This window comes from Camarhynchus parvulus, chromosome 2 (assembly GCF_901933205.1).
Source record: "Camarhynchus parvulus chromosome 2, STF_HiC, whole genome shotgun sequence".
Classification (NCBI taxonomy): Eukaryota; Metazoa; Chordata; class Aves; order Passeriformes; family Thraupidae; genus Camarhynchus; species Camarhynchus parvulus.
In genome coordinates, this window is record NC_044572.1 from 23,969,458 (window position 1) to 23,994,762 (window position 25,305).

At 36.0% G+C, this 25,305-nt stretch overlaps 1 protein-coding gene across 1 annotated transcript in view; it reads left to right on the forward strand.

The window, feature by feature from the left end:
• VPS50 (VPS50 subunit of EARP/GARPII complex) overlaps positions 1 to 25,305 on the forward strand; it is a 78,659-nt gene that overhangs the window by 43,722 nt on the left and 9,632 nt on the right. The window contains exons 18-22 of the mRNA XM_030971315.1: positions 537 to 713; positions 5,076 to 5,194; positions 6,657 to 6,763; positions 13,857 to 13,978; positions 17,166 to 17,246. Coding sequence (XP_030827175.1) covers positions 537 to 713; positions 5,076 to 5,194; positions 6,657 to 6,763; positions 13,857 to 13,978; positions 17,166 to 17,246 — 606 coding nt within the window. The remainder of the gene's footprint in view (positions 1 to 536; positions 714 to 5,075; positions 5,195 to 6,656; positions 6,764 to 13,856; positions 13,979 to 17,165; positions 17,247 to 25,305) is intronic.

The following is a 25,305-nucleotide window of genomic DNA, read 5'->3' on the forward strand; positions in this document are numbered from 1 at the left end:
AAAAAGTAAAAAGAATCATGCCTTTTGGATCCTGCTTGGTCCATACACTTGCAAAAGTTTGTGTACTCACCCATTAATCAGAAACTGCAGTGGGTTTGAGAAGTAAAAAAATCTTGACAACTTTTAAAAATAAAATATCAACAAGAAAATTTCAGCTTTAGTAAATTACTAGGTAACTTGTGTAAAGAAAACTGCATTTTTAAAATAGAATTTAAGTATTTTTTTATCTCCTTATTTCTGTGAAATAAAAACCACAATTAGTGTTCACCTAGTTTAAGACAGTAAATGCTTTCAGAATGCAGATGTAGTATTGCATGTTGTAGCAGAAAACTTCTGAAAGTACAAAGACAAGCAGCATAAGGTTGTCACTTTTGAGGTTAACTTGAGCCAGCGTGAAAAGCATGTTTAAATAAGCAGCAAACTTTGGCTAAAAGTTAATTGTCCACAAGTTTGTTATTACCCTTTGTTTTTATGGAACTGGAGTCCTTATAATATTGAAAATGCCTGATGACAATGTGATTTATTCCTGTTGACAGGAATTTAAGTTCTTGGAGCAGTCGCGTTCCCCGTCGGTGTCGCCGAGTAAGCAGCCTGCCTCTGCAGCTTCATCGGCCGTGACGCTGTTCCAGCAGTACTGCGCCGGGGGAAACCCCTTCGAAATTCAGGCCGACAGCAAGGATGATGAGACTGAGGATGTGTTAGCTTCCAATGGGGTATGGAGTCTTTCAGGAAAAAAGCAAAAAAAAAAAAAAGACAAATAGTGCCTTCAGTAAATGATGGTTTATTTTGTGAGGCAATGGTGGTAAGGCGCCTTAGTACAAGAATCTGTTGCCTGCAGTACTGTGCTGCTTTGCTTTTAAAAATGCCAGAAAGTCAGGCATCCTGTTTAAAGTTCTGTTTGTTTTGCACTGAATCACTTTTTTTCCACTGAAGTCAAGCATTCCTGAAGGTTAGCAAGACAGTTTCTACCTAAATTAGTATTTTTCCAGGCGTTTAAGTTAGCATTCTTTGTGGAGGTAATTTTATCATTTTAGGACTTGTTTTCTGGCTTTATAGGAAAGAACTGTTGTGGGTTGCTCCTTTTGTTGTATTTGTTCGCTCCAATGTGATTTGCCGTGGATTTTCTGATGTTTGTTACATCACTTTTAGTTGTAATTGAACTGCTCAGGACACTGTCTTTATTGTGGGTTCTTCCACAAAACTGAACAATAACCGTGTGGATTTTTTTCAGAGGTCTGTCAAAATGTATCAATGATCAAGTGTGTTTCAATGTAAAACTTTGTACCGTTTTCTTAAATGCTACATTATCATGTTTTTGTTTAAGCTTTTGTTATTTTTTATTCCTTTGAGGAGTGATGTTTTCTTGGGCTTAACTTGTGCTACTGAGGCTGGATAGCATCTTGAGAACAAAAAAGAACAATTGCTGCTTAGTGATTTCAAACTCCTCTGATACCTTGCAGGTTGCTGCTAGTGAATGAGAGCCTGCATTGTTCCCATATTTTGTGTTTAGTAACTTGTAAGCAGCATACTTACACTTGTAGAAGGGATTTGTAGAATTGTCTTCATTTCTTGGCTATGGATAGGTTGAGGTGTTTTTATTTCTCTCTGCACATTTGTATGAGACATGAAAACTCTGTATACAAGTTAGGGCAGACCTTCTTTGGTCTTTCTGTTTCTGACATTTTACACTTCAGAATCTGTTTCTCCTAGCTCGAAGAAAAATTTAGAAGACATTGTCTTACTCTGTGCTAAGCTTTTGCGAGCATTTATTCATTTGATGAAAAACTAGGTAGCAAATGCTGATGAACGTGTTGGAGACATTATTTTGTTGGCTTTTGCCAGCATGAAGTGTTACAATGCTGCCTTCTGTCAGTAAGACAGAATCACTGAATTGTTATTGTTCGAAGGGACCTCTGTCACAGAGACTGCAGGCTTATGACAGAGATAGTGGTCCTGCAGGTCTTACTGGCACTTTTTGAAACCTACATGAGTTACAAAACACAAGTGTCAAACAGACAGAGATTTGTCTCTCTGAATGGAGACGCAGAGCAAGTTAATTAACTTGTGTACAGGATATCTCCCAGGGCTGGTGTTGGAATGAAGGTATTTTATGACTGAGGTGACTCTACTCTACAGATAACTGTCCTACTTTCCCTTTTGACATTTTTAGTCTCCTCTCTGCATTTCTGTCCCAGAGGCAGGCTAACTGAGGTTCATGTTAATAGATCCTTTGGGATGGGTTAGAGTGAAACAACACTGAATGATGCATATAAATGAAAGGTTTATTTTAGAACAATTAGGTTTCGGTGGATATGACGTATGTAGTCATTTTATCTAGCATGTTGTTATCTACAGTAATAGAACAATATAAAAGTATCAAGATATAACTTAACAAAATATCCAAAGAAAAAAGGAAAGGGTAAGAGTAGATAGTGGAAAGATAACACAACTCATGGATCCAAGCAGGACTTAGTTTTTACAATTTCAGTGTCCATTGGTCAAAGTGATGGCCACAATCTTGATCTGTTGGGGCTGAGGGAAACCACCAAACATGAAAGTTCACTGGGTTAATAGACATTCATGTTCTGGGGGGAGAAGCCAGGTACCTCCACTGCAGGGGTGTTTTTGGCTGCTGCAACACTGTGGATCATGTGCAGTCCTCTCGTGCAAGGCTGCAGAAATGAGTCTGGGGGCATTTTGGGGGTCTGTGATATGTGTGGCCCCCTCTAAATAACTTGACTGCTGCTTGGCCTGGCTTAGTTGAGCCAATTATGCATTATCAGAAGGGGTGAATACATTGAGGCTTACGTGATACTTCCTCATGGGAAGGACATCATCATGATAAAAAGCATTATCCTGTCTCTCAGGATCTGTTTATTACTGACCTTTTTCTGTATCTGGGTCAAAAAATGGCTTGTTGCTAAACAAAGGCTGGTTTTTCATGGTCATCCTTTGGTGGTGGGTGTGCACCTCCTCTGTCTTATGGAGATCAGAGGTTTTGCCAGCATAGCTGGCTGTGCAAACCTGGCCTCAGCAGAGTGCCTGCTGCTCTTGCAAACTGCTGCTTGCTTGAGCCATTAACCTTTAACGTTTCAGTCTCACAACTGTCTGTTTCAAAGTGCTGACACACAGAGAGCTGCTGTTTAAAATGTAGAAGGTACACCTATTTTGTTATTCTTTACATAGAAATATAAATAACCTGCTTAAATAACACAGGATAAAATTTTTACTAAGACTTTGTGTTTCAGTGACTGAGCAATTAAGGTGGAGGCACATTTTAGCACTGAAAATTGGAATTGTCTCAGATGGAGGTTGCAATATTTTGTTTCCAGAGAATATAGGCATGTTGTCAAATATAGAAAGAAGTAGCACGATAAGGACATAAACATTTTATTTACTTGTCAGTTTATCTGTAGGGTGGGAAGACCTGTCAGGATTTCTTTTGAGAATTTTAGAGTCTTTAAGTGCTTAGATGTTGCAAAATGGGGCCCCTGGACCCAATTAGCTCAGCTCTGTATCTTGAGCTTTGGTGAGATGCTTTATGTCCCTTTTCTGTAGTTTCTTAAAATGTGTCTGTTGTGCCACAGTTAACTTCCAGTATTGTAACACTCTTCAACTTTGATGAATCTTACAGCTTCCTGTGGGTTGGTTTGAGGGCATTGCCTTAACACTTTACCTCATTATTGCTACAAGATACCTGAATTCATTTTAGCACTTCAGAACTTTACTGCAGACTGTGTATATTCAAAACAGGTCTATAAGGTCTCTTCAGATTGAGGTCACTATTAGTAGTTGTTATTTAATGCATACTTTAAAATACAAATGCATTTATCTCATAAATAGCTGTTCCCGCAATCTAATGCTATTAATGATCTGGGACTTAATAAAAGTATTTTTCCATGTTAAAAAAAAATCTCAAAATCCCTCTTATTCTATGATGTTAAGACAGGTCATTAATGTCAACTGAGAGATTCTTACATCAATATGAACTGTAGTTAAAAATTTGTGGTCAATTTGTCATTTCACTGTCACTGGATTTTAATTGAATCAGCACATCATTTATTTTATGTTAATGTGTAGTAAGTGGTGGTAATTCTCTGTGCTACTGTTCCAGTCAAGTTAGATAAACTGTGGTTCTTTTTGTCCTTAGTCAAGGCTGAACTCAGCTCTTTTTTGAAATAAAAACTGAGCTGCTTTCTTTACAACTTTCCTTTGTCTAAAATGTTCATGATGCAGATATTTTGCCTGGGACTACTAATGGTCTGAACATTTCTTTCGAGTGTCTTATACTGCATTCTTTTTTTTTTCCACCTGAGCTGGTTTTGTTTTGAATTTGTTTGTACTGTGGGGTTCTTGCATTTGTACATAGTGCTTTCATAGTGCCAGCCTTGAAAACTCTCAGCAACTTGGGACCAAAGCATGTGTGACTGAAAAATTATATGTCCTAGTGTGTTTTGGCTGCCATTTCTTAAGGATCCTGGAACCAGAGTGTGTTACCCGTGTCACTGTGTGGATAAAGTGGCTTCAAAGCAGAGTATGTGTTAAGGAAAAGTGTCTCTCTTCAAGTGCAGGTGCATTCTGCATAACTGCAAGTTATTTTTTTGGTATTGGATTATTTTCTTAATTAAATGTGTACAGTATAAAGAAGTATTTTTGTGAAGCAATAGTTTAGTTCTTCTTGCAATAATAATAATAATTAACTATTATGTAGTGCCAGGGTTTTTTTTGGTTTTTTTTTACTGTCACTATATAGATGAATTTTGAGGATTTATTACTGTTTTTTCAGATTATAAGAGAATAATAAAAGCTCAAATATATGGGTATTTTATACATCAACTAGAAAGGAACACAAATTATTGGTAGCTGACATAGAATGATGCAGATATTTACCTAATTAACATAATATAATTTGCCTGCTGCATTTTTAAAGAATATTGAAATACAGCAGCTTTTCAGCCAGCAAAGTTATTTGTATCCCAATCAAGGTAAAAGCCAAAAAGTGACCAAAGTGCAGTATTAAGTGAGTGATAATATTATAAGAAAAATAATGGTAGTCAATTATTTTTTTTTACCAGTATGAATCAGATGAACAAGAAAAAAGTGCATATCAAGAGTATGATAGTGACAGCGATGTTCCTGAAGAGTTGAAAAGAGATTATGTGGATGAGCAGACAGGAGATGCCCCAATAAAAAGGTAAGTTGGTTGTGTGGGTCCTTGGTCTAATTCACATGCTTTTCATCTCAGTATTCTAATTAGTTCAGTTTCTGTAATCTACAACAGTGGGATAATAATCTAATAAACATTATGCTGCCTGCACAGTTAGAAGGCTCAGCACTTGGGTCTCCAGAGTGGGGAGGAGCATTAAACCACTTATCATTATTGCAGAGAAACCTGCAGAAAGGAACATTTTGAAAGGAGATTAAAGGATCTCTGAAGCAGGTAGTGGAAAACTGGTTAATAAGGACTAGATGCTAACTGAAGGTCCTTCTACAGCAGCTCTTGTGTATTGTGTAATTTTTATTATGTCAAAAGTGGTTGTTTGCAGACAAATGCTTTGAGTTTTGGGCTTCTGCAGAACAATAAACTTCTACAGGTTAAGAAAAAGAAAAAGATTATTCCACAGCTTGAAGACAGTACTTTTCAATTTTAAGTTCTCTTTTTCTTTAAAACACCATGGATATAAATGAATATACATATTCTATTTTGATGTATATAAAAAGTATTTTATTTTTATATATTCATATAAAAAAAGCCAACTTTGTATCCTCTAAAAGGATCTGAAAACAAGTTTCTGTCTAGGACACTGTACAACTTAGATGTACATTAGGATTTTGTGAAGCAGGCTAACATTTTTTTATGTAGGGTTTGCAGGACAACTAGAATGCCATCACTTGGATCAAAGCAGAGTAGCAGAGTAGTTACAAGATAACTCTTTAGGATAAAATATTGTTAGCATGATTCTTTCTGTGAGGTATACCATGTTAACTGCCTCCTTTCAAAGGAGTGGTGGAGATATAGTTAAAAATCATTTAATTAGAACAAACAAGAGTTGCTGTCCATAGGTTTGTGCTGTGAAATGGAAATTTTTGGAAGAATATAATTTTGAGGTATGGCTGCTGGCAGAGGGTTTTTCTTAAAGAAAATTAAAATGTGTCTTGTTGGATAAATATCATTGAGTCCAACTTCCTGCCTCTTTCAGGACTAAAATTTATGAAAAAGTTAATGACTTTTTTAGTTTCACCTTCCTCAAAATTGCTTCTATTTCTAGGTAGTAACTTTCATCTGTAGCTGAAAAATCTGCCTCTGTTTTGTTGTGACTTGTGTTGTTTTTATTCTCTTTGTGAATTATGAATTTGATTCAGAGTGAGTGACTAAAATGACTGGGCAAGACAGAGGCCTGCAGAACTCCAGCATTAGAATAAAAGCCAAAAATTCCTTCTGTAGCACAATTCTGTGTAAATTAGATCAGGCTTCTTTCTTAAATACTAGAATCCTAACCCTGTTGTGCTTTGGCATAAGCAAAATTCTGCACTGGAAGACATACTGTCATGTGAAAGAAGGGGGGAGGAATAATACATTTTCCACTAAATTTCATTTGTATGTCTTTGAATGTTTTCACATTTGCTATATTTTGTTTTGTTTTTTTTTTTTTAAGTGTTTCTCGAGAAACTCTGAGGAGCAGAAAGAGATCAGATTATAACCTCAATAAAGTGAATGCACCTATTCTAACCAACACTACACTGAATGTAATAAGGCTTGTTGGTATGTAGAATAATTGTTGTTTTTTATAAGTGTTTTCGAGTTTTGTGCAAACTTATGGATTATAGCAAGAATGTTAAATGATATTTAAGGCCCTGTACAATATACTTCTTTAGGATCTATTTCTACTCTTTGAAAATATTAATAAAATAAAAATAAAGTGCTAAACAAATTCTTTAATTAAATAGACAAATTTGCTTATGTCTTATGTGTTATTTTTACCTGGAAAAAAATAATCTGCATGCATATGTTGGTTTTAACCTATAATAGTAGTTAATTTGTCTGAAATATTGAATATGTTAGAAGAGTGGATATAGCAAGCAGAAAGATTAATGCTCTGTGTTGCTGATGTATTTTATGAAATGATTTATTTTAAAGTAGAATAGTTGCAAAAGTAAGGACTTTATGACTAGTTTTTTTTTTCCATTTCATTATTCAAATTCTCACTCTCAGAATAACTGTTTTTACTACATAGCAAACAACTAGAAGAAAAGAGCTCTCATACATCCTAGTAATCCCTAGGGAGTTTAGGGAAGCTCTATCCCTGCAGGTCATCAAGATGTGACTGGACAGGCTGCTGAGCAGCCTTGTGTCTTTAGGCCTGCTCTGAGCAGGAGGTTGCACCAGGCCACTTCTTGAGGGCTTTTCTTACCAAACTTTTCTATGAAAACACTTGCCTCCAATTCTAGATGTGATGGGATTGATTTTTCATAATCATGCTTTCTGTGTGATGATCTAGATAATTGTACAATAGCAATTTTCTGCTACTGACTTCTGTTTTATTTATAGAGAAGGGAAAGTAACTGCCTAAATTTATCTGAGTACGCAGGGGAGAGAGGAATTCTATATGTGTTGCATGAATGAGGTTTGCCTCCAAAGTTTGAAAATTATTGTTGCCCTTCAGAGTAAACCCTTTTAAAAAAGGTTACTCCAATACATGGTTATAGCACCTTCTGCTGTCTTTGAGGGCAGCATGAAAGTCAGAAATTAATTTTCTAAATCTTCTTTGCAGGTTTGCTAAAACCTTTTTTTTTCCTTGAGAATTTACCCTATAAACCTGAAATGAGAGTTCATTCTGTTGTGACTTTTCTGTGACTTAGGTTGGAGAGATTTGTTTGCTCTTTCTGCTATAAGGTTTTGCTCTGAGAAAATTGAGGATTGACTATAAAAACTACTCATGGCACTTACATGCAAATTCCAGCCTCTGTGCCTGCCATAAAACACTGCACCAGTAGGTGAAGCAGTAGGTCTGGTTTTCCAATTTTACATAAGGAGTCCTATTTGTAGATTATATTGATAACCCCAAAATAAAAAGCTCATATATATCTTTTTTCTTCTTCTGGAATTAATTTTTAAATTTTCTGCTGTTTGGGGTGTTTTATATTGTTCTGGCAATAAGTGATAGTGGTGTTATTTAAAACATGGACTTGGAAAGGACCTCCTGTGGGAGGAGGATTTAGTACTGCCTGTAAATATGCTTGTTTTGAGCTCCAGCCTAAAAATACTTCTATTCTCAGCACTCATTCTAATAGGAATTCTATTTCAGAAGCCTTGTCAGCCTAAAGAATTAAAAAAAAAAATCCTCCTATTTTTTGCTGACTTGATCTTATGTCAAAAGAAATTTTGAGGTTTAACAGATAATTTTGTTTTTCAATGCACACTGTTCTGGTGTTTTTACAGGAATTGATCCTATTTCTTCTGAGTCTTTGATTTGCTAAACAATGTGCCAAGATTTCTAGTGTCCCCTGTATTTATCCACCAGAAACTTTAAATTTTCTGCTCTTGTTGTAATCTTACCAAAAACATGCAATACTTTGGATGAGATCTTCCTGCATTTTCCAATTCTTTTTGCATCATGGTCCTAAGTTCCTTCTGTTTTGCACCTCTTTTGATTTCTTACAGCTTCCTTGTACTGCCAGTGTGTAATGACTTTGTGCAGCCAGCAGATTCTTCACTTTCCCAGTTTTTTCCAAAGAGATAACCTGCCAGTTTATAGTAGAAAGATGCATGTTTTTTAATTAATTGTGCCCTAATGTATGGATTTACAATTTGTGCTACTGAATTTCATCCAATTCTTATTGTAACAGTCATCAAGTACTGCTGTACATTATGTCAGTCCTTTTCTGTTTTGATGGTGCATCTTTATTTTTTTCTATTATCACTCTCATTTTTGTGCCAGAGTAATTCATGAAAATGTTAATGAGATGGCTGATTGCTGGGAAGTCCACCAGTAGCTTTTTTAGTTACTTCCCTTTCCAACACACTTTAGCTTCATTTATTTACTGTGCAATGTTGTTATATTAATATTTTTACCAAATCCCAGATAGATGAAATGTACTGTGTCCTTTGCGTGGAAAATCATGTATAGTTCTGGTTCATGTGCAGTGTCTGGTACAGTTCACTTCTCTTAGATCCATGATTTATCTTAATTTTGCCTCCATATTTCTGTTTCTGTCATTTGCATAGTTTCTTCAAAACAATCTGAAATTCTGCATCCTAAAAATTAAAATAGTGGATCAGTAGTTATTTGAATTACTATTTTCCCTCTTTATGTTTTTCTTTGCTGTTTTTCAGTCATAGTGATGAAGATTCAGATTTAAGTTGCCCAATCAAGTAACAGAAATGATTGCCTTACTTTTTAGGAAAGTAGTAGTGCCCACTACTTTTAGGAAAGTAGCAGTGCTCATTGTGTCATACTGAATGAGTATGACAGTGTTTGTTGTAACCATTTTGAAGTATTTCTATGTGCTGTGTGCTTTGTATGGAAGGTAAATGAATAATTTAAAAAGTAGTTTAATATTTGTAAACTACATAAATGAGTTGCTAATGTATAATTGGAGTGGGAGTGGCTACAATTTTGTTTGAATTTCAAGTGAAGAGTTCATTTTATCAGATTTTTCTCACATTAACTAAGGTAATTAGTTCTCTTTCTAGTATAAAGTAGCCATTAGACTAATTTATAAGATTAATTTTTCCTATCAAGACATTGCATGTTGACTTCAAATGTAAAGGAAGAATAAACCTGTGTTAAATTTGTATGTAATAGTTTAACTAAGCACTATATATCAACAAGAATAATTAATGATTATGTCATTGTATATATTGATTCAGTGATCTCTTAATTAATATAATTCTAATCTAAGAAGTAGTTTAGTGGGTATTTCTTACATTGATAGATTTTAATGCTTTTTTGGCCTTATTTTTACTTGTGTTAAGAATGGGTTTTGAGGACAAATTCTTAGATTTTGCTTGCTTTAAACCCCATTATCTTGCAAGAAAATAATAATAGTGATGACAAACCTCACAGCAGAAGTTGTTAGCTGAAGTGAGTGATTGGTAATCATGTGACTTAAAAAACCTCAAATCACACAGTCTTTTCAACAGACCTTGCACTTCTTCCTTCAAAGCAGTGTTTTAGCTCTTAATGTGTGTCTTCCTTCCACCATTCCTTTTTCTGCTCACTCCAACAACATCTCTGTATTCATTCCAAGTGGCCTGTCCCTGCTTCTATCTCCTGTATATGTCCTGCTTTAGTGACTTTTGACAGATGTTCCTTGTTCATCCATTCTGGTCTCTTGCCCCCTTTGCCCAATTTCTTGCTCATCAGGATGCACCATTCTTGAGCCTGGAGGAAGTGGTGCTTGAATATTGACCATCTCTCTTGGACCCTTTTTTCCTGCAGAGCCCTTCCCCGTGGGATTCTTCCAAAAGCATCCCCAAAGATGCTGAAGTTAGCTCTCAAGAAGCCCAGGGTTGCAATTTGGCTTGCTGCCTTGCTTCCTTTATGCAGGATACTGAACTCCACAATCCAAGTCAAGGCTGTCCCCAACCTTCACACCTCAACAAGGCCTTCCTTGTTCATTGGTATAAGGTTGAGCAACACACCATTCCTTATTGGTATCTTCCACCATCTCTGTCAGGAAGTTGTTGTCAGGGCTTTACTGTTTGTGCTTTGCTGTTTTGTTCTAGCAGATGTCAGGATGACTGAAGTTCCCTATGAGATCCAGGGCCCGTGACCATGAGGCTGCTTCTACTTGTCTGTTAAAAGACTTCATCCACTTCTTTCTCCTCATCAGGTGGCCTGTAGTAAACACCCCTGACAGTGTCACCCATACTAGTGTGCCCTGTTATCCTAACACTTGAGCTCTGGACTGACTCATCATCCACCCCAAGACAGAGCTCGATACATTCCAGATGTTGCCCCCCATACAGCACCACTCCAGCACTGTGCTTTCCAGGTCTGTCTTTCCTAAGCAACATGTAGCCCTTCATGGCAATATTCCAGTCACACAAGCTATCCCAACATACCTCCATAGCTGCAATGAGATCAAAGCCCTGTGACTGCATACACATCTCTAATTCCTCCTGTTTGTTCCTACTCTATGCATTGGTGTACAGGCACTTCATAGAGGTAATTTGAGTGTGTCAATGTCCCAGTGGGAGTGCAAGGGGATGTCCCATAGTCCTATGTTTTTGGCTGCTTGTACCTGCTGGAGGTATCCCACTTAAACCTTATTTTTCTGCGTGCATTGTCGCTGTAACTTTCCCCTTACCCCAACTTTCCTAGTTTAAAGCTCACTTTACCAGGTTGACCTGGTAAAGATTTATTGCAAAAATTTGCCTGTGCTAATTTGTGAGGTGCATCAGTTTTGTATAGATTAGTCTGATAAAGAATGCTCTCTACTTGCTATCCTTAAGGACAGAAGGAGTTCTGCAAACAATACTTCAAAAGAAACCTGGCAAATGTTAGCAGTTGAAGCTATCTAGAGCCTCTAGAAATTCAAGCTACTTTCAGTTGCTGAAACTTTAAGTGTTTTTTCAAGTATTTCTGGAAATTTCTATTTTGATACGGCTTTGGACTGTTTGTGCTGTTTGGAAGTATTCTTATATATGCCTTTTTAACCGAAAACAGTAACTTTAGCCCAAGTATTGGTAACAATGTGTAGACATTAAAAACTGGTGTCCTGTTAGAGAGAGCAATGAGGAGGAAATGTTCTTGGAACACTTGTTGTGTCAAGATGCTGAGTGATGTAGTAATAGAGAAATGTTCTTGGCACTGGAAGATTTTTATAGGTACAGTACTTGGGCAGTGTGTAGTGCATAGCCCTTTGGAAAAGTATGAGACACTGCCCAAGAGATTATGTTCAATATTGATGCCAGTTGCACAGATACTTGGAAGTCTTAACTGTCCAGATTGTGACTCATCACTCATATTGGGTTACAGGCAACTTTAAAAATATGTTTATCACAGAGTAAGTGGAAAAAGTCAGCCTTTCCAATACAGAACATTCAGATAGTACGGATGAAGGTGACGCTTGCTTTAATTAGGGTGCCAGTACCATCCTTTCACAAGCATCTAAAAATTTCCACATTGGACTGTGCATTGGATTTTCCCTTGTAGAAGACAAATAGAATTTTTAAGTCCACTTTTCAGTTTGTTCATAATGCTATGGGTCAAAACATTAATAATTAAGTAGTATAGAGTTAACAAAAGGGCTAAAGTGACAAATATCAATTATTACAACCTGTGTCAAATCTCTAAAAATAACAAAACATATGCTTGCATGTCTCAGCAAACAGGGGCGTAGTCATTCAGTAAGGAATCTAAATTAAATAGAAACCTGGAAGGTAGCAATGTCAGGCTATTGCTTGGTTCTTACTGTAGTGCTCTACCATTTTATCAGGTATGTAGCTGTATCATGCATGTTTCAGGTTAGTTATCTTTGCTGACCTACACAATTACTTGGTTGAAAAATTCAAATAACTCCCCCTTTATTAGAAGCTAGCTTTTGTTTCTTTGCTCCCCAGTTTCTCTGATTCAACCAATATTTTCTCTATCTATTAGGAGATTACTTCTCTGGGCATAGTATTAACTTGAAGATGAGTGTTGTTGACTACAGGAAAAAGAAATTGTTTTAGCACCTTCCTGTAATTTTTCCAACCTGTCACATCTAAACATGTCTAGAATATGACAATTTGTGAAATGACCTGCTGTATCCTATGTGCTGGGGTGGACTGCATTTGTGTTTTGGTTAAAAAATTGCTGTCTGTCTCTTACTGTAATAGCCAAACAGTTTGTTGGTAACAAAATAACATTTGTTATATGTTATGTTTTTAGAACAGTAAAAGGGCCAGCAAGATGTTATTTTGAGGTATCTAGCAGGAAATGTGGGGTCTCTGCAATATCAGGGTTTTCATTAAGTGTGCTGCTTTTATGACCCAGTGAAGAGCCATGTCCTATGCTGGAAACAAAAATAGGTGAAAACTATAGGCCCTGTGAACTAGGTCTGTGGGGAAAAATCCCTTTTGGACTCCAAATCCTATGATCAGTTTGATTCAGATAACATATATATGAAGATCCTGAGGCTGGGGTTTTTAAATTATTTTTTAAAAAATTATTTTATGAAGTCTAATATGTTACAACAGAGAATAGTAAGGAAGAGAAGGAATTGTTCTTCACCCTGATTGTTCCAGGGTACTGACATCCTCCTTTACTCATAGTCTCTCCTCCTGGAAACATTTCAAACTTAAAACTACTTGAGATTCTTACCGCAGGATAGAAAGGAAGGAGAGCAGAAAATGCTGTATCACTGATGTGAAGCACGTGACTCCTACAGTTGTTGGGTAAAATCCAATCGTGGACATATCATTTTTATACTGTGTTTTTCTATTGATTGAAAACTCTATATGTGCATATGTAAACACACTAAAGCATAAAATCTTCAGTGTCTCTATACAGCATTTGCCAGACACTGCTTTAGCAGATTATTATTTTTTACTTAAATTAAACTGAAACTTGTAGAGGATCCAGACAGTTGTGTGTTGAATTTGGTACCAGAAGGCTGAGAACAGTTGAGTACATTTTGATATGGATTAACATCTATATTTTGAGAAGTCGTGGTGTCTTAAGCCATCATTTTAGCTTTGTTTTTAAACCTTTCCAATCTGTAAACTATTATTAATTTGTTGCTAATAAACGATGAAGGCTACATAATACCCATAATACCATAATACGCAAAGTTGACTTTGAGTTTGTCTGAACTGTCTTTGTAGCACTTGTGCTGAGGAGACTGATCTTCTGTATTTAATTTTTAAGGGAAATACATGCAGATGATGAATATTCTGAAGCCTATTGCATTTGATGTGATCCACTTCATGTCCCAGCTCTTTGATTACTATCTGTATGCAGTCTATACATTTTTTGGCCGAAATGACATGGTAGGTAGAAGCATTTTTCATTTTCAAGTATCAATGTACCCAGGGAATGAAAATGCAGAGGAGATCTCTTTGCTTAAAATGCTACCTAATATGTAATTCCCAGAAAAATTAGTGGCAATAAAATGGATTTTAATGTAGGAATAAGAAAAGGCTGATTAGATCAGCAGTAAGGGAAGGAAGTAATGGAAGCATTATGGTCAGTGAGACATTAATCATAATATGTTTTGAATAGATATATTCTCTATTCTTTTTTCCAGCACTATTGAAAAGGAGGAAAGACAATGTGAAATACTTAGAAGTAGTAGTAGAAAGTGGGTAGCAAAGGAGATTGCAGAAGGGTGGTTTCAGCCTAGGCAGTATAAGGTGATTGAGTTTTTCTGTATGTATTTCTCTAGTTTACATGAGAATAGCAAATGTAGAAAAAGGGGGCCACGAAAACTTAAGAAATTTGAAAGACACTTTTTCATATCCAGTATTTTTCTGCCAAACTACTTGCATTAATGAAAACAACATTTTTTGAGTGATCTTGTAGTTGAAAAAAATGCTTGTTGGCAATGTCTTTACATAACATAGATCAGCTGTCAATAGAATTGTCTTAATAGCTGCATGTGAAAACAACTTTCTCCTATCTTGGCCCCTAAATTACTCCACAAGTAATAGTGTCGAGTGGTGCCAAATCCATCGTAATTTGTTGGCAAATTGTAATGAATTTTCAGACTCAACATATGGTTCTAAAAGGTTTTGAACTGTTTGGCAGGACAAATGTATTTGTAAGTTGTGTTTACAAGATGGGTGGAGGGTGTTTTCCTTTTGTTGGGTTTTTTGTTTTGGTTTTTTTGTTTCTTTGTTTGGGGTTTGGTTTGGGGCTTCTTGGTTCGTTTTTTAAGATAATTGATTTCCATTGGCTTAGTTGCTCTGCTATTCACATTGTGTTGCATTTATTGTTATTTTTTTGCACCTCCTGTTTTTGTTTCTAAAGCCCATACCAGCTTCCTCACTCTGTGCTTCTAACAGAGAACAGTACAGTGCTAGGCAGGTAAATGTTCTAGCAGATGGGTGGTAAAATTGTGATGTTTTTGTACTGTGCCTAGTATTTCTTTTGACAAATTGTTTTCCATGGGAAACACAATGCTTGCAAGGGTTTGTGATTGTAATAAACCCTCTTGTAATGCTGCTTAAATGTCCTCACTCCCCCTAGTGTTTCTAAACCTTTAGAAATTAGAGATGGGTGATGGTATGTGATTTAGACCATTCAAAGAGTTCCCGTTTTATTTTTATTCAGAAAATAATGTCAAATGGAAGTCTTAGAGTATGCTGGTATAACTTCCTTAAATGTTTAAAATTATTTGTGAATATTATGGTTATTTTGTATATGTGAGTTAGTACACACATAAGGAGAGTGGTTGGTTGTACAGAGTTCATTGCCAGCTTAGTGAAAACCAAGGATTTAAAATATATATGTTGAGTTCTATGTCTGTTCATAATGCTGTCATTGCTTTTTCCAGACCTTGTTCAAATCATTATGCTATGTAATCAGTATTAGCTTTCTTCGCTTCCAAAAATTAAACATTGTTGTAACCAGAATTGCTTTCAAAACTTTTTTATTTGTGGGCTGCAAATTAAGCCTGCCTTATCTCAGATTATGGAGCAAGAAAAAATTTAAAGGATTGTCTGTATTTAACATCTACTCACTAAAATTTAAGACATTCATGAACATGCCACAAAATAGTTTTCCTTAGTAGAAACAAATAGAGGTGAGTTTTCTTTTTTTTTTTTTGACAAGGCGTTGCACTAATTTGTAAACTTACTTTTTAAAATAACTATAGGAGGTTATTATAAGAGTTTAATGATAAGAGGTAAAATTGGTGATGAACAGAATTATTCTACAAATTGTTTAATGCCTTACTACCCTTACTAGGTCATCAATTAATGGAATTTAAAAATCTATAGTTCTGCAAATGCAAAAACCTTGTATGAATTGAGTCAGATGTACTGATGAGTGAAATGTGGAGCCATGAGGTTCTGTTCTTGTGAACATCTCCTAGATCAGGTTGTAGATTTCATCAGAGTGTGCTCTTCTAGTGGGAATTCAACTCAGATGTAAATTGTCATTTAATATATAGAAGAATTGGGGCAGATAGACATTTTAAATTAGAAACTTTGAATGCAGTAAATGGGGACCTAAATTATATCTGCCTGTATTCACACTGAGGGGAGGAGGTCACATAAACTCAAATACTTCCTTCCCTGGTTCAGCCCACTGAAAGGAAGTCCAATAATGCAGCATACAACAGTGCCCTAAATAAAGTTCAGCAAATTGCCTTTTGGTGTGAATCACATACCAGAACTGTATTCAAATCCTTCCAGGTTGTTGACTTAAATTTGTGCTTGTTACACATCCTGTTTCCGCTTTCTTTGTTATGTTAGTTTGTTGGGGGGTTTTATTAACAGTAGAAGTTAAGAAGTTACAATAATTATGCATGTCAAATCAGACCCTCAGCTGGTATAATCCATTGCTCTTAGCAGGAAATTAGTGTATCTATATATATGTGTGTATATATATATAAATAAAATAAATACATATATATATATAGCATAGGTATATATACATTTAACTATATATCCCAGCTGAGCATTAGCCCCATACACTCCTGGGCCATGAGCATGAAGATGGCACATTTCTGACGTAGATCTTTGTAGACATTAAGTAATAATGACTGTTTATAAAGATCAGTGGTTATAATTTTTACTTATGCAAAATATATATTTGATGATTACAAGGGACTGTATAGCTGGAAAGAAGAGTGAAAACCATTTGACTTGGATGTGGTGTGAGAGATGGTGTTGTGGGGAACCATTCCAGGCTCATCACCCAAATGAGAAAATCTAGAGTCCTGCAGTTAAATACAGAATTATAACAATAAAAATACTGGATGTTTTATTGATGTGAATGATATTCTGTCATCTTCATGGAAGATACTGAGGTCATTCTTCACACCAGTGCAGTGTTGAGTGCTGTGACCTCTGTTGATTTTCTTTTCATTTTGTGTGGTTGTGATTTTGTGCCAAAATTTTAATGTGAGCAAGTTGTAGATAGTCTTTGCAAGCTCAGATTTTGCTGTATAACTTTAAAGTTTAAACCAAAGAAATTTCCTTTCCCAACTTAAGTAGAATGCATTTCTTCCAGTTTGAATCAACAGGACTGGGCCTCAGTAGCAGCAGATTACGCACCACACTGAACAGAATCCAGGAGAGTCTCATTGATCTGGTGAGTACCTGGATGTTGTTAATGCTCAGTGGGATAAAGGACTGTGTATGACATTCAGGAATTATATTTCATCATGGCTTTTTGATTTTTTCCTCTTTTCATATTCAGTGAATGTATCTAATAAGCCTTTGTCTAATAACAAAGGCTTGGTTTCGTGAGGTCATTATTGTATTAAATCACTTGTTTCCAATGTACAGCAAAACTAATGAAATAGATTTTGCTAGATGTAACAGTGAAATTCAATATTTAAATCTTCTATTATGATTCATGTAATAGAGACAATTCAGTATTATCTTTACTAAGAGACATTTTATAAAAAGAAAGAGATGACTCATTTTTCTTCAGTAAAAGAATAGCAAAACAGTAAGCTCTCCTGAAGATTGTTCACCTTTCAGGATAACATAGGTTGTATACTAAGACCTTCCTTAATTTTGGGGAACTTTCCCTGATGTATTTTTTGGATTATATCCCATTGGTCATTTTGTGATTTATTTTGAAAGTGTGAAAAGTAAATATGGTGCTCGTGTCACACTGGCAGTAGATTATTGTCCTGCATAGGAGGATGGTAAAGGAGACTGTAGGTAGTTTTTGTGGATTCAGCTGAACAGCAGAGTTTATAAAGAAATATTGCTAAAATCTACACCAGAAATGGAAGTTTGAAGTTTTCATATTCCACCTAAATATAAAACCTTTGAAACATTTTGAAGAAATTTCCTCAGGGTATCATATATGGCTTGTGTAGTAGGATGCTACAGGAAGATTATATTTTCTGAGGATGCTATCTTAGAAAGAAGAAAAGGATGTTCTACTCTGACTTGCATGAGGATTTGACACTCCAAGAAATGTACTTTATGCTTTTTTAATTCCTTGAAGCATTATATCAAATCCTAAACTGTTCTCAGAGAAGCATGTTAAAAGGCTTGGAGGCCATTTCTTATACAGTCACTAGAGGGAGCATAAGATAACTAATAACCCTAGACCTCTGTAAAGGAGAAAAAGGCTTCTTGATATTCCTCTCAAAGGGAGTGTATGCAGAAAGAAAAATTAATTACAGGAACTACTTGCTTGAATGAATCAGTTAAAGATTATGGGAAAATGGCAAGTTATGGAATTACTTTTTAAAATTTCTCTGTAGTGATGGTTCCTGACAGTGCTTTACAGACTTCATTTTTTTTAGCAGTTAAAATAATTGAAAAAATTTCTAGGAGTGAAATGGAAAAATAGCAGCAGTTTGTTTTCTTCCTCAGTCATTTACAGTACTTTAACAGATAATGTTATTGCCAGTTGAAATTAATAGCTATGTTCAATGTAAGATTTGAAAGAAGAAAGAAATCTTAGCTAACTGCTGTTAGCTTAAAGACATTCCATGAGGTTTATTAATACCTTATGAACTTAAGCTAGTCTTATACTATAAATGGTACTTTTTAATTTATGAGAAAGTTAAAGTATTCTGGATATTTTTGTTTATTGTTTGCTTATTTTTAAGAGTTTGTGAAAGTCAAGGCTCATTTTCATTGTGTCATAAAAAGGGTATTTCTTGAGACTGCATGGACGGTTTGAACTGCTCAAGGAATTCTCCTATCTTATTTTAAATTTTTGTAAACTGCTTTCTGAAAGTATTCATGTTTGTGTTGTGGCATTCAGTCTCATGGCCTGTTGGGAATTTAGGGTTGTTGCCTTGTCTTCTACCCATGGTAACTTTATTAAGGGCTTGATTTCTGTCACATTTCAGTTCCTGATGACAGCATCAATATTTTATTTCCATAAAGATTGTCTGAATCTGACAATTCTGAGTCTGTGACCCAAACTTGGCCAGACTTGCATAGACATCACAATAATTTCACAAATCTGTCAGACCAGCTTATATGTTCTTTTTGCGAGGTAGTGGTTCAGGTTCTAATGATGCCTGTGTGTGTGGTTTTCTGTGGAGTCTCATTTGACATTAATTTTTTTAGGACATAGTTCATGACTCATTTTCTCAGTTATCTGTCAGCACACAGTGATTCCTCACAGAGGGATTGTTGCATTGGTTGAGACAACCAGTAGTAAATAAACCTTCCAAATTCTTGTAATTTTTTAATGCAAAAGATCTGCCATTTACCGTTGGAAAAAAAATAATCTCAAAGATCCCAGAAGTGGTGCAAACTTAATTGAACTGTTTTACTGAAGTCAGTGGGACTGACCCAAATGAGGTTTGGGACATGCTTGCTTTGTGACAAAGAGCATGTAGGATCCCCACTCTTGAAACCAGAACTTCATGCCTACTGGGAGGCAACGCTGATCAATTCAACCCCGAGGACAATGCGAAATGTGTGCACTGTAAATGTTGGGAAGTTTGGGCATCGCTTTTATGGCTCTTCAATAATGCTCTAAAGATACCATTTGCATGAAAAGGATTGTAAATAATAGAAAATGTTTAGCATGGTTTCTCAAGATGGTTTGTAGTTTGGTTTTTAAAGATATGGTTTCTTAAAGCCTGTAGAGTGGTGATTACATTGTTTATGTTTGATTTACTTTCTGGCAAGTTGAGTCAAGATTACCTTCTTGGTAAGTTTTGTGCCCCTCAGCATGAAAATACTAATCTTGCAACTTAAAACCTAGTAGGAGTATTATAAAATACCATTTAAAACCTTAACACATTTACAACATATTGAAGAAATACTTTTACCTTGAAAGCAATGTGCTTTTGCAATTGGCCCTACCTATAATTTTCAGCATTCAGCTTCAAGAACAGTTAGGGATCTGTAAGCTCAAAGGGGAGAAAAAAAAAACACTGATTGGTTGCTTTCAGTAAATTTCTTGTGATCAAAAATTCTTGTATGTTAAGCATCTACCTGGAGTTAGTTGAACTATTTTCTGTCAGCTTTTGAATACAATAAGTTATGCTTTCTTTGATCAGTTTGTTTTCTTGTAATTGATGCTCATGATATTACAGAAACTGTTAATTACAGTTTTTAAACAGAGATGATGGAGCTGTCCTGTTTTATGTAAACATTTGGGGTTAGTCTGCTTTTCCTTGTCCGTCAGCACACATCAAGTTCTTGGCAGTAGTGTTGGTATGTTGCAGCTGCTGTAGACTGTTCTTCTGCCAGAACCTTTTCAGATAGTGCAGTTTTGTCCATGCTTTTTGAACACCACTTACTCCTTTAAGATTGGGATTTCTTCAGTAACATTTAGAGTTATTGCAAAATCAAACCTAAAATTTTTGTTATTGTGTATGTATATTAAATCAAAACAATTCTGAAACTGAAATCTTACGCAAAAAGTATTAGGCCAGAAGAAGAGCAGTTTTAAAAGATTATTGGTTATGAGTGTGATCTGCAGAACTTCATGTGCTGGGGACAGGTTGTAGAGTTTACTGGTTTTTGTTTAAAGTTAGTGGAGGTGGATTATTGTAATTAACTGTCAACTATTTCACCATAATTGGCAGATAATCAGTTGCTTCAGTCATAAGTTCTTTTGGATAACTGAAATAAAAGTGTTTTTGTTCTCTGTGTGAAAATGTCCCTCTTGCAAATTAAATGTCAAATTTTTAACTTAGATAATTATCTTATATAGTTTATACTTCCAATTTAGGTAATTAGTTTATAGTCTCCTCTTCCCATTGAGATGGAAGGCTTAACAAAGGCTTGCCACTGGGTTCAGCCAAACTTGAAATGAAAATGTTCTCTTGGTACAGATGACACTTTTAAAAGAGATTGAAGGAGAGGCTTGTTCCTTACACAGATAGATTTTATTTTTCTACCTGTTCATTAAAAATTTTCTTCTTGGGTGTAAACAATTAAATGATAAAGTGAAGTACCCAACAATTTAACAATGTCACACTCTCATTCATCTGGTACCTGTTATTTGCTAATACATACCCTTTTGTTGTAAAAACACGTTCCAGATGAGTTTTAATTCAACTGTAGGTATCTTGCAAAGATACTTCCCAAAGCATACACTGTAGCTCATACTACTGTTATTAGCAACCCTTAAATAGGTGAAACAGCCATAAGCCTGCTTTACCACTTCATCCTGATATTTTCAGGTCTTTATAGCAAAGCAGCTTGTAAAAATAATTGCTAGTTGGGTATGCCTATCATGTATAGCGTTAGAACACACAGTTCTTTTCCTGTGACAGGATGAGGAAATTAAACTAAGACTAGAGAAAATTTAATAGGTAAGACCTGCTGTAAGGTGTCTGCAGGCAGTACTGGTTAACCTGTCCTGCTCTGCCTACTGCAGTTTATTTGGTTATTGTTCAGATCAGTCTGGTGCTTTTAATATTTTTTAAATTTTTTTTTAACACTCTGAGTTTTTTCTTTTTTGGCAAGGAAGGAGAAAAGCATGTTGTAGTTTGCATCAGTTCCATGTATACCTTGAAAATTATTTTATCAAATCTATTTTGTGCAGTTTTCTGACATGGATGTTGTGTAGGCTGTGATATGTCTGACATTTCCCAGTTCTGCTGGATCAGCAGGACCTGCTACTCTGATGCAGGGAGGAGCTAAGCAAGTTTATTCTGCTTTAGTATTGCTCTCTGCGTGCTTAATGCTGGGTGCTACAATATGTTCTCAGTGTAACTTGACATTTCTTGAAATTAAAGTTCAACTGGCTGCTATTTAATTTTCTGGCTTCTACTCTCTTCCTCTTGAGGCTGGCAGTTTTAGAGGACCCTGCTTGTTTGCTGTGGTACACAGAGGGAATCACTGGCAACGGACATTTTCTTGCAGATTTTCTTCATTACTGGAAGAATTAACTTTAACAAAGTCCAGTACACTGAAAAACATCTGATTTCTTTAAATAGTCTGTGGCCTTTTTTCCTGCTCCAGCCTGTGTGTTTTGCCCCTTTATTTTCCTCTTTCAGTCATTTGATCATTTCTGTTAATGAAGGCAGGAGGAAAAAACACATGCATCACTGAGACCCTTTCAGAGTGATCCTGTGCTTCTTTGGGGTATTGGCACAACTGGCTGTTTGCTTTTTGCTTTCAACATGCTTTTGCAGTGCCTGCATTTTAGAACAAATTAGGAGAATGAAATGCTCATGCTGTTTGGCCACGATATTTGAACCAGAGTTTGACTCCCTAGTTGAAGGTAGCATTATCTCTGACTTAGCCAGTTCTCATGTACCTTTTGTGTTCTTCAGATGCAACCCATTTTTGGCATTTAAAAGATGTTACTTACTTTCAGGAGAAGCAAAAAAGAAGAAAAAAAAGTTTAAGATGTGTTTGAAGTGACAAGCAACTTTGAAGTTAAATAAATACAAAATGAAGTCTTCATAATATTTGGCTTTTACATAATTTGTAATTAGTCTTTGAAAGAAAGAAAGCTTCTTAAATGTTTACTACTGGTACTCTTCCCCCAGCTCTGTCACTCATTGTCTCTCCTAAGGATATAGCATTGCTTGGTGAGCTGTGGGTTTGGCTGCTTTTGTCATGTGTAAACACTTCAAAATTGATTTATTGTAAAAATTTTTGTTGGTTGGTTTTTTGTGGGGTTTTTTGGTGTTGCTTCAGGTGTTTTTTTTTGTTGGTTTTTTTTTTAATCTGGGTTTTTGAGAATGGAATGAAGTGAAAAAATAGAAGAGTGGACAGATAAAGAGGAAATTTTAATAATTAATCAATATTGTCTTTGCCTTAGTTAATGTTTTTAGAGAATTGATTGTTGTGGCTAGATGGTTATATGTCATTGCCCATCTGCAGTAAACGTGTGGATGTGCTCAGGAAGTACCTTAGAACTCTCTGAAAGAGGTCACAGGATCTTCAGCAAATATCCAGGCCCTTTGGCTTGCTTATCCATTCTGATAAACTCAGCAGAATCCAAACTTCATAGTATTGTGAAGCATCTAGTCATTTTAATCCCAGATTTATCTGGCTGAGTGTGAGCACAGATCAGAGCAAAGAAAATGAATTTTTCAAATAATATAACATTGTAGCTAGCATTTATAATTGTTCTTATGCTCAGTGCAACTGTATCTGGTCACATTTGCCATAAGCTTCTTTGAGAAGTTTTATCTTCTGTTCACTGATGTATTTCTGTGAGATCTTTTAGTGCTACAAATGATGTGTTGATGGAATTTCTCAGTCAGCAGTCCTTGTTTTTAGTGTCAGAATTTCTGTGGGGAACCATCAAGGTTCCCTGCTTTATTAGCTTTTTATGTCTGTAACCTAATTAGAATATTTTTTAAATAAGTCTGAAGGTACTTCCTCACCCATGTTAGTGAGAGCTCTGCTTTCCCAGGCTGTGCATTGTTCCATCTGCTGTAGCCCATTTTTATGTTTGTGTTTGACGTCTCTGCAGATGCAGAACTGAAAGAGCCTTTCTGATATAGCAAATCCACCTCCTATTGCCTTGGGCTGTCACACCACAGGAGGAAACTGCCAAATAAAATATGGGAGAGTTAAAGTGGAACTTGTGAATTTTTGTTCCTCCACATCTCAAACCATTTTTAACAGCTTGGCCGCTATTATCTTCTCAGTTGTCTTATATTCTTAATGTCACTTTTGGTTTGGCATTCATCCAGGCAGTAAACACATTCTGGTGCTGCTTTGTCTATAGCAGCAAAGTTTTGATCTTTCTGCTCATCCTGTATCACTTAAATTCTCACCAGGTCCTTACACATTTTGACATAATCAATTTTCACCTGCCCTACCTTAAATTGCTGCAACACTACCACAATGGGTCTGTCAGATATTTTGCTATCAGAATAAGTGCCCTGTTGATTTTCCAGTTGTCAACTGATCATATGTGCAATACTTCTTCACTTGGTGTTTCAAGGTCTGCAATGGAATATTCCTCCTTGTCTCAATCCTGACATATCGAATGAGTGACACCACTACTAATTTCCACCAGTGTTTCAGGTGCTCACTGCTGTCCTTAAGCAAGTGTCCAAACAAAACCTGTTTGATAGCAAGTACTGTGTTTTAGGTCACTTCTCACAGTTGTTCTCTGCTGTGGAGCCCAGAAGAAATTCATGGCTACTCTTGTGGTTAGCTTGAGTCTGTTTTTCTCCCTCTTTCCATAGTTACTTCGCTGCAATTTCTTCTGGTTTTATTTCTATCTCTAGTTGAAACAAACAAACAAACAAACAATTCACAAAACTGAAAACTGCTTTTTTTCATTATGTTGTTTTTGTGTTTATCTTTTTCCCTTGTTTAACTGCAATTTCAGAATTACATTAATTTGTATTTTTGAGTCCAAACATAAATGTTATGTTTAAGCATTATTATTGTCATATTGGTTCCTATGCTGTTTACAGCAGCCATGTTGAGCCACTGATTTTACTTTTGTGAAAGTTATTTTTTCCACTACTTTGTCACTGTTGCTCTTATTTGTTTTCATTCCATACTTACAGGCTGATATGTTGTAGCATCCATAGACTGTAGACTCCGGCCAGGGTTTCTATCCCCAGGGTCTTGAAAGGCTCTTACTAAAATCAGTGCCGTATCCTGCCTGCCTTCTTACCTGTTCTGGGTGCTGTGCCTTTCCTTTGTAGCATTTCTCATCTTCCTGTGGCCTGTGTATAATCATGGTATGAATGATTAATTCAAGCCAACCAGAACTACCTTTATGTTTTCATGCCCTGAAACCCTCTGAAGACTGGGAAATAGCCAGGCTTCAGAGGGTAACCCTTTGTACACCTGCTCTGGGAATTTCTTCCTTCTATGATTCCTCTTCTAGCTGTACCCTGTGGTTAGATCCTTCAAATGTGGGAGTAGAATTTTTTCTCTATTTTTTTCCTTTAATTCTGGAACAAGGCACTGATACAACCTCTTTCTCACTACAGATTCTACTCCTTTGCTGTGAATATTTCCTTGCTTTCTATCATCAGGATGTCTTCAGGATAGAAGTTTTCATGGAATGGATTAGTTGAGGTGTTAGGGCATGGGTTGGTCTTGATGATCTTAAAGGTCTCTTCCAACCTAGTGATTCTGTGATTGAGAACATTGGCTGTTTTTTACCTAAGTTAGCCACTGCTCATATAACCAGTAAAGCCCATACAGAAGTAACATTATTTTGATATGTCTCTTTATTTGGTTGCTGTCAGATTGAAGATACTTTCTCCAAGAATGAGAAG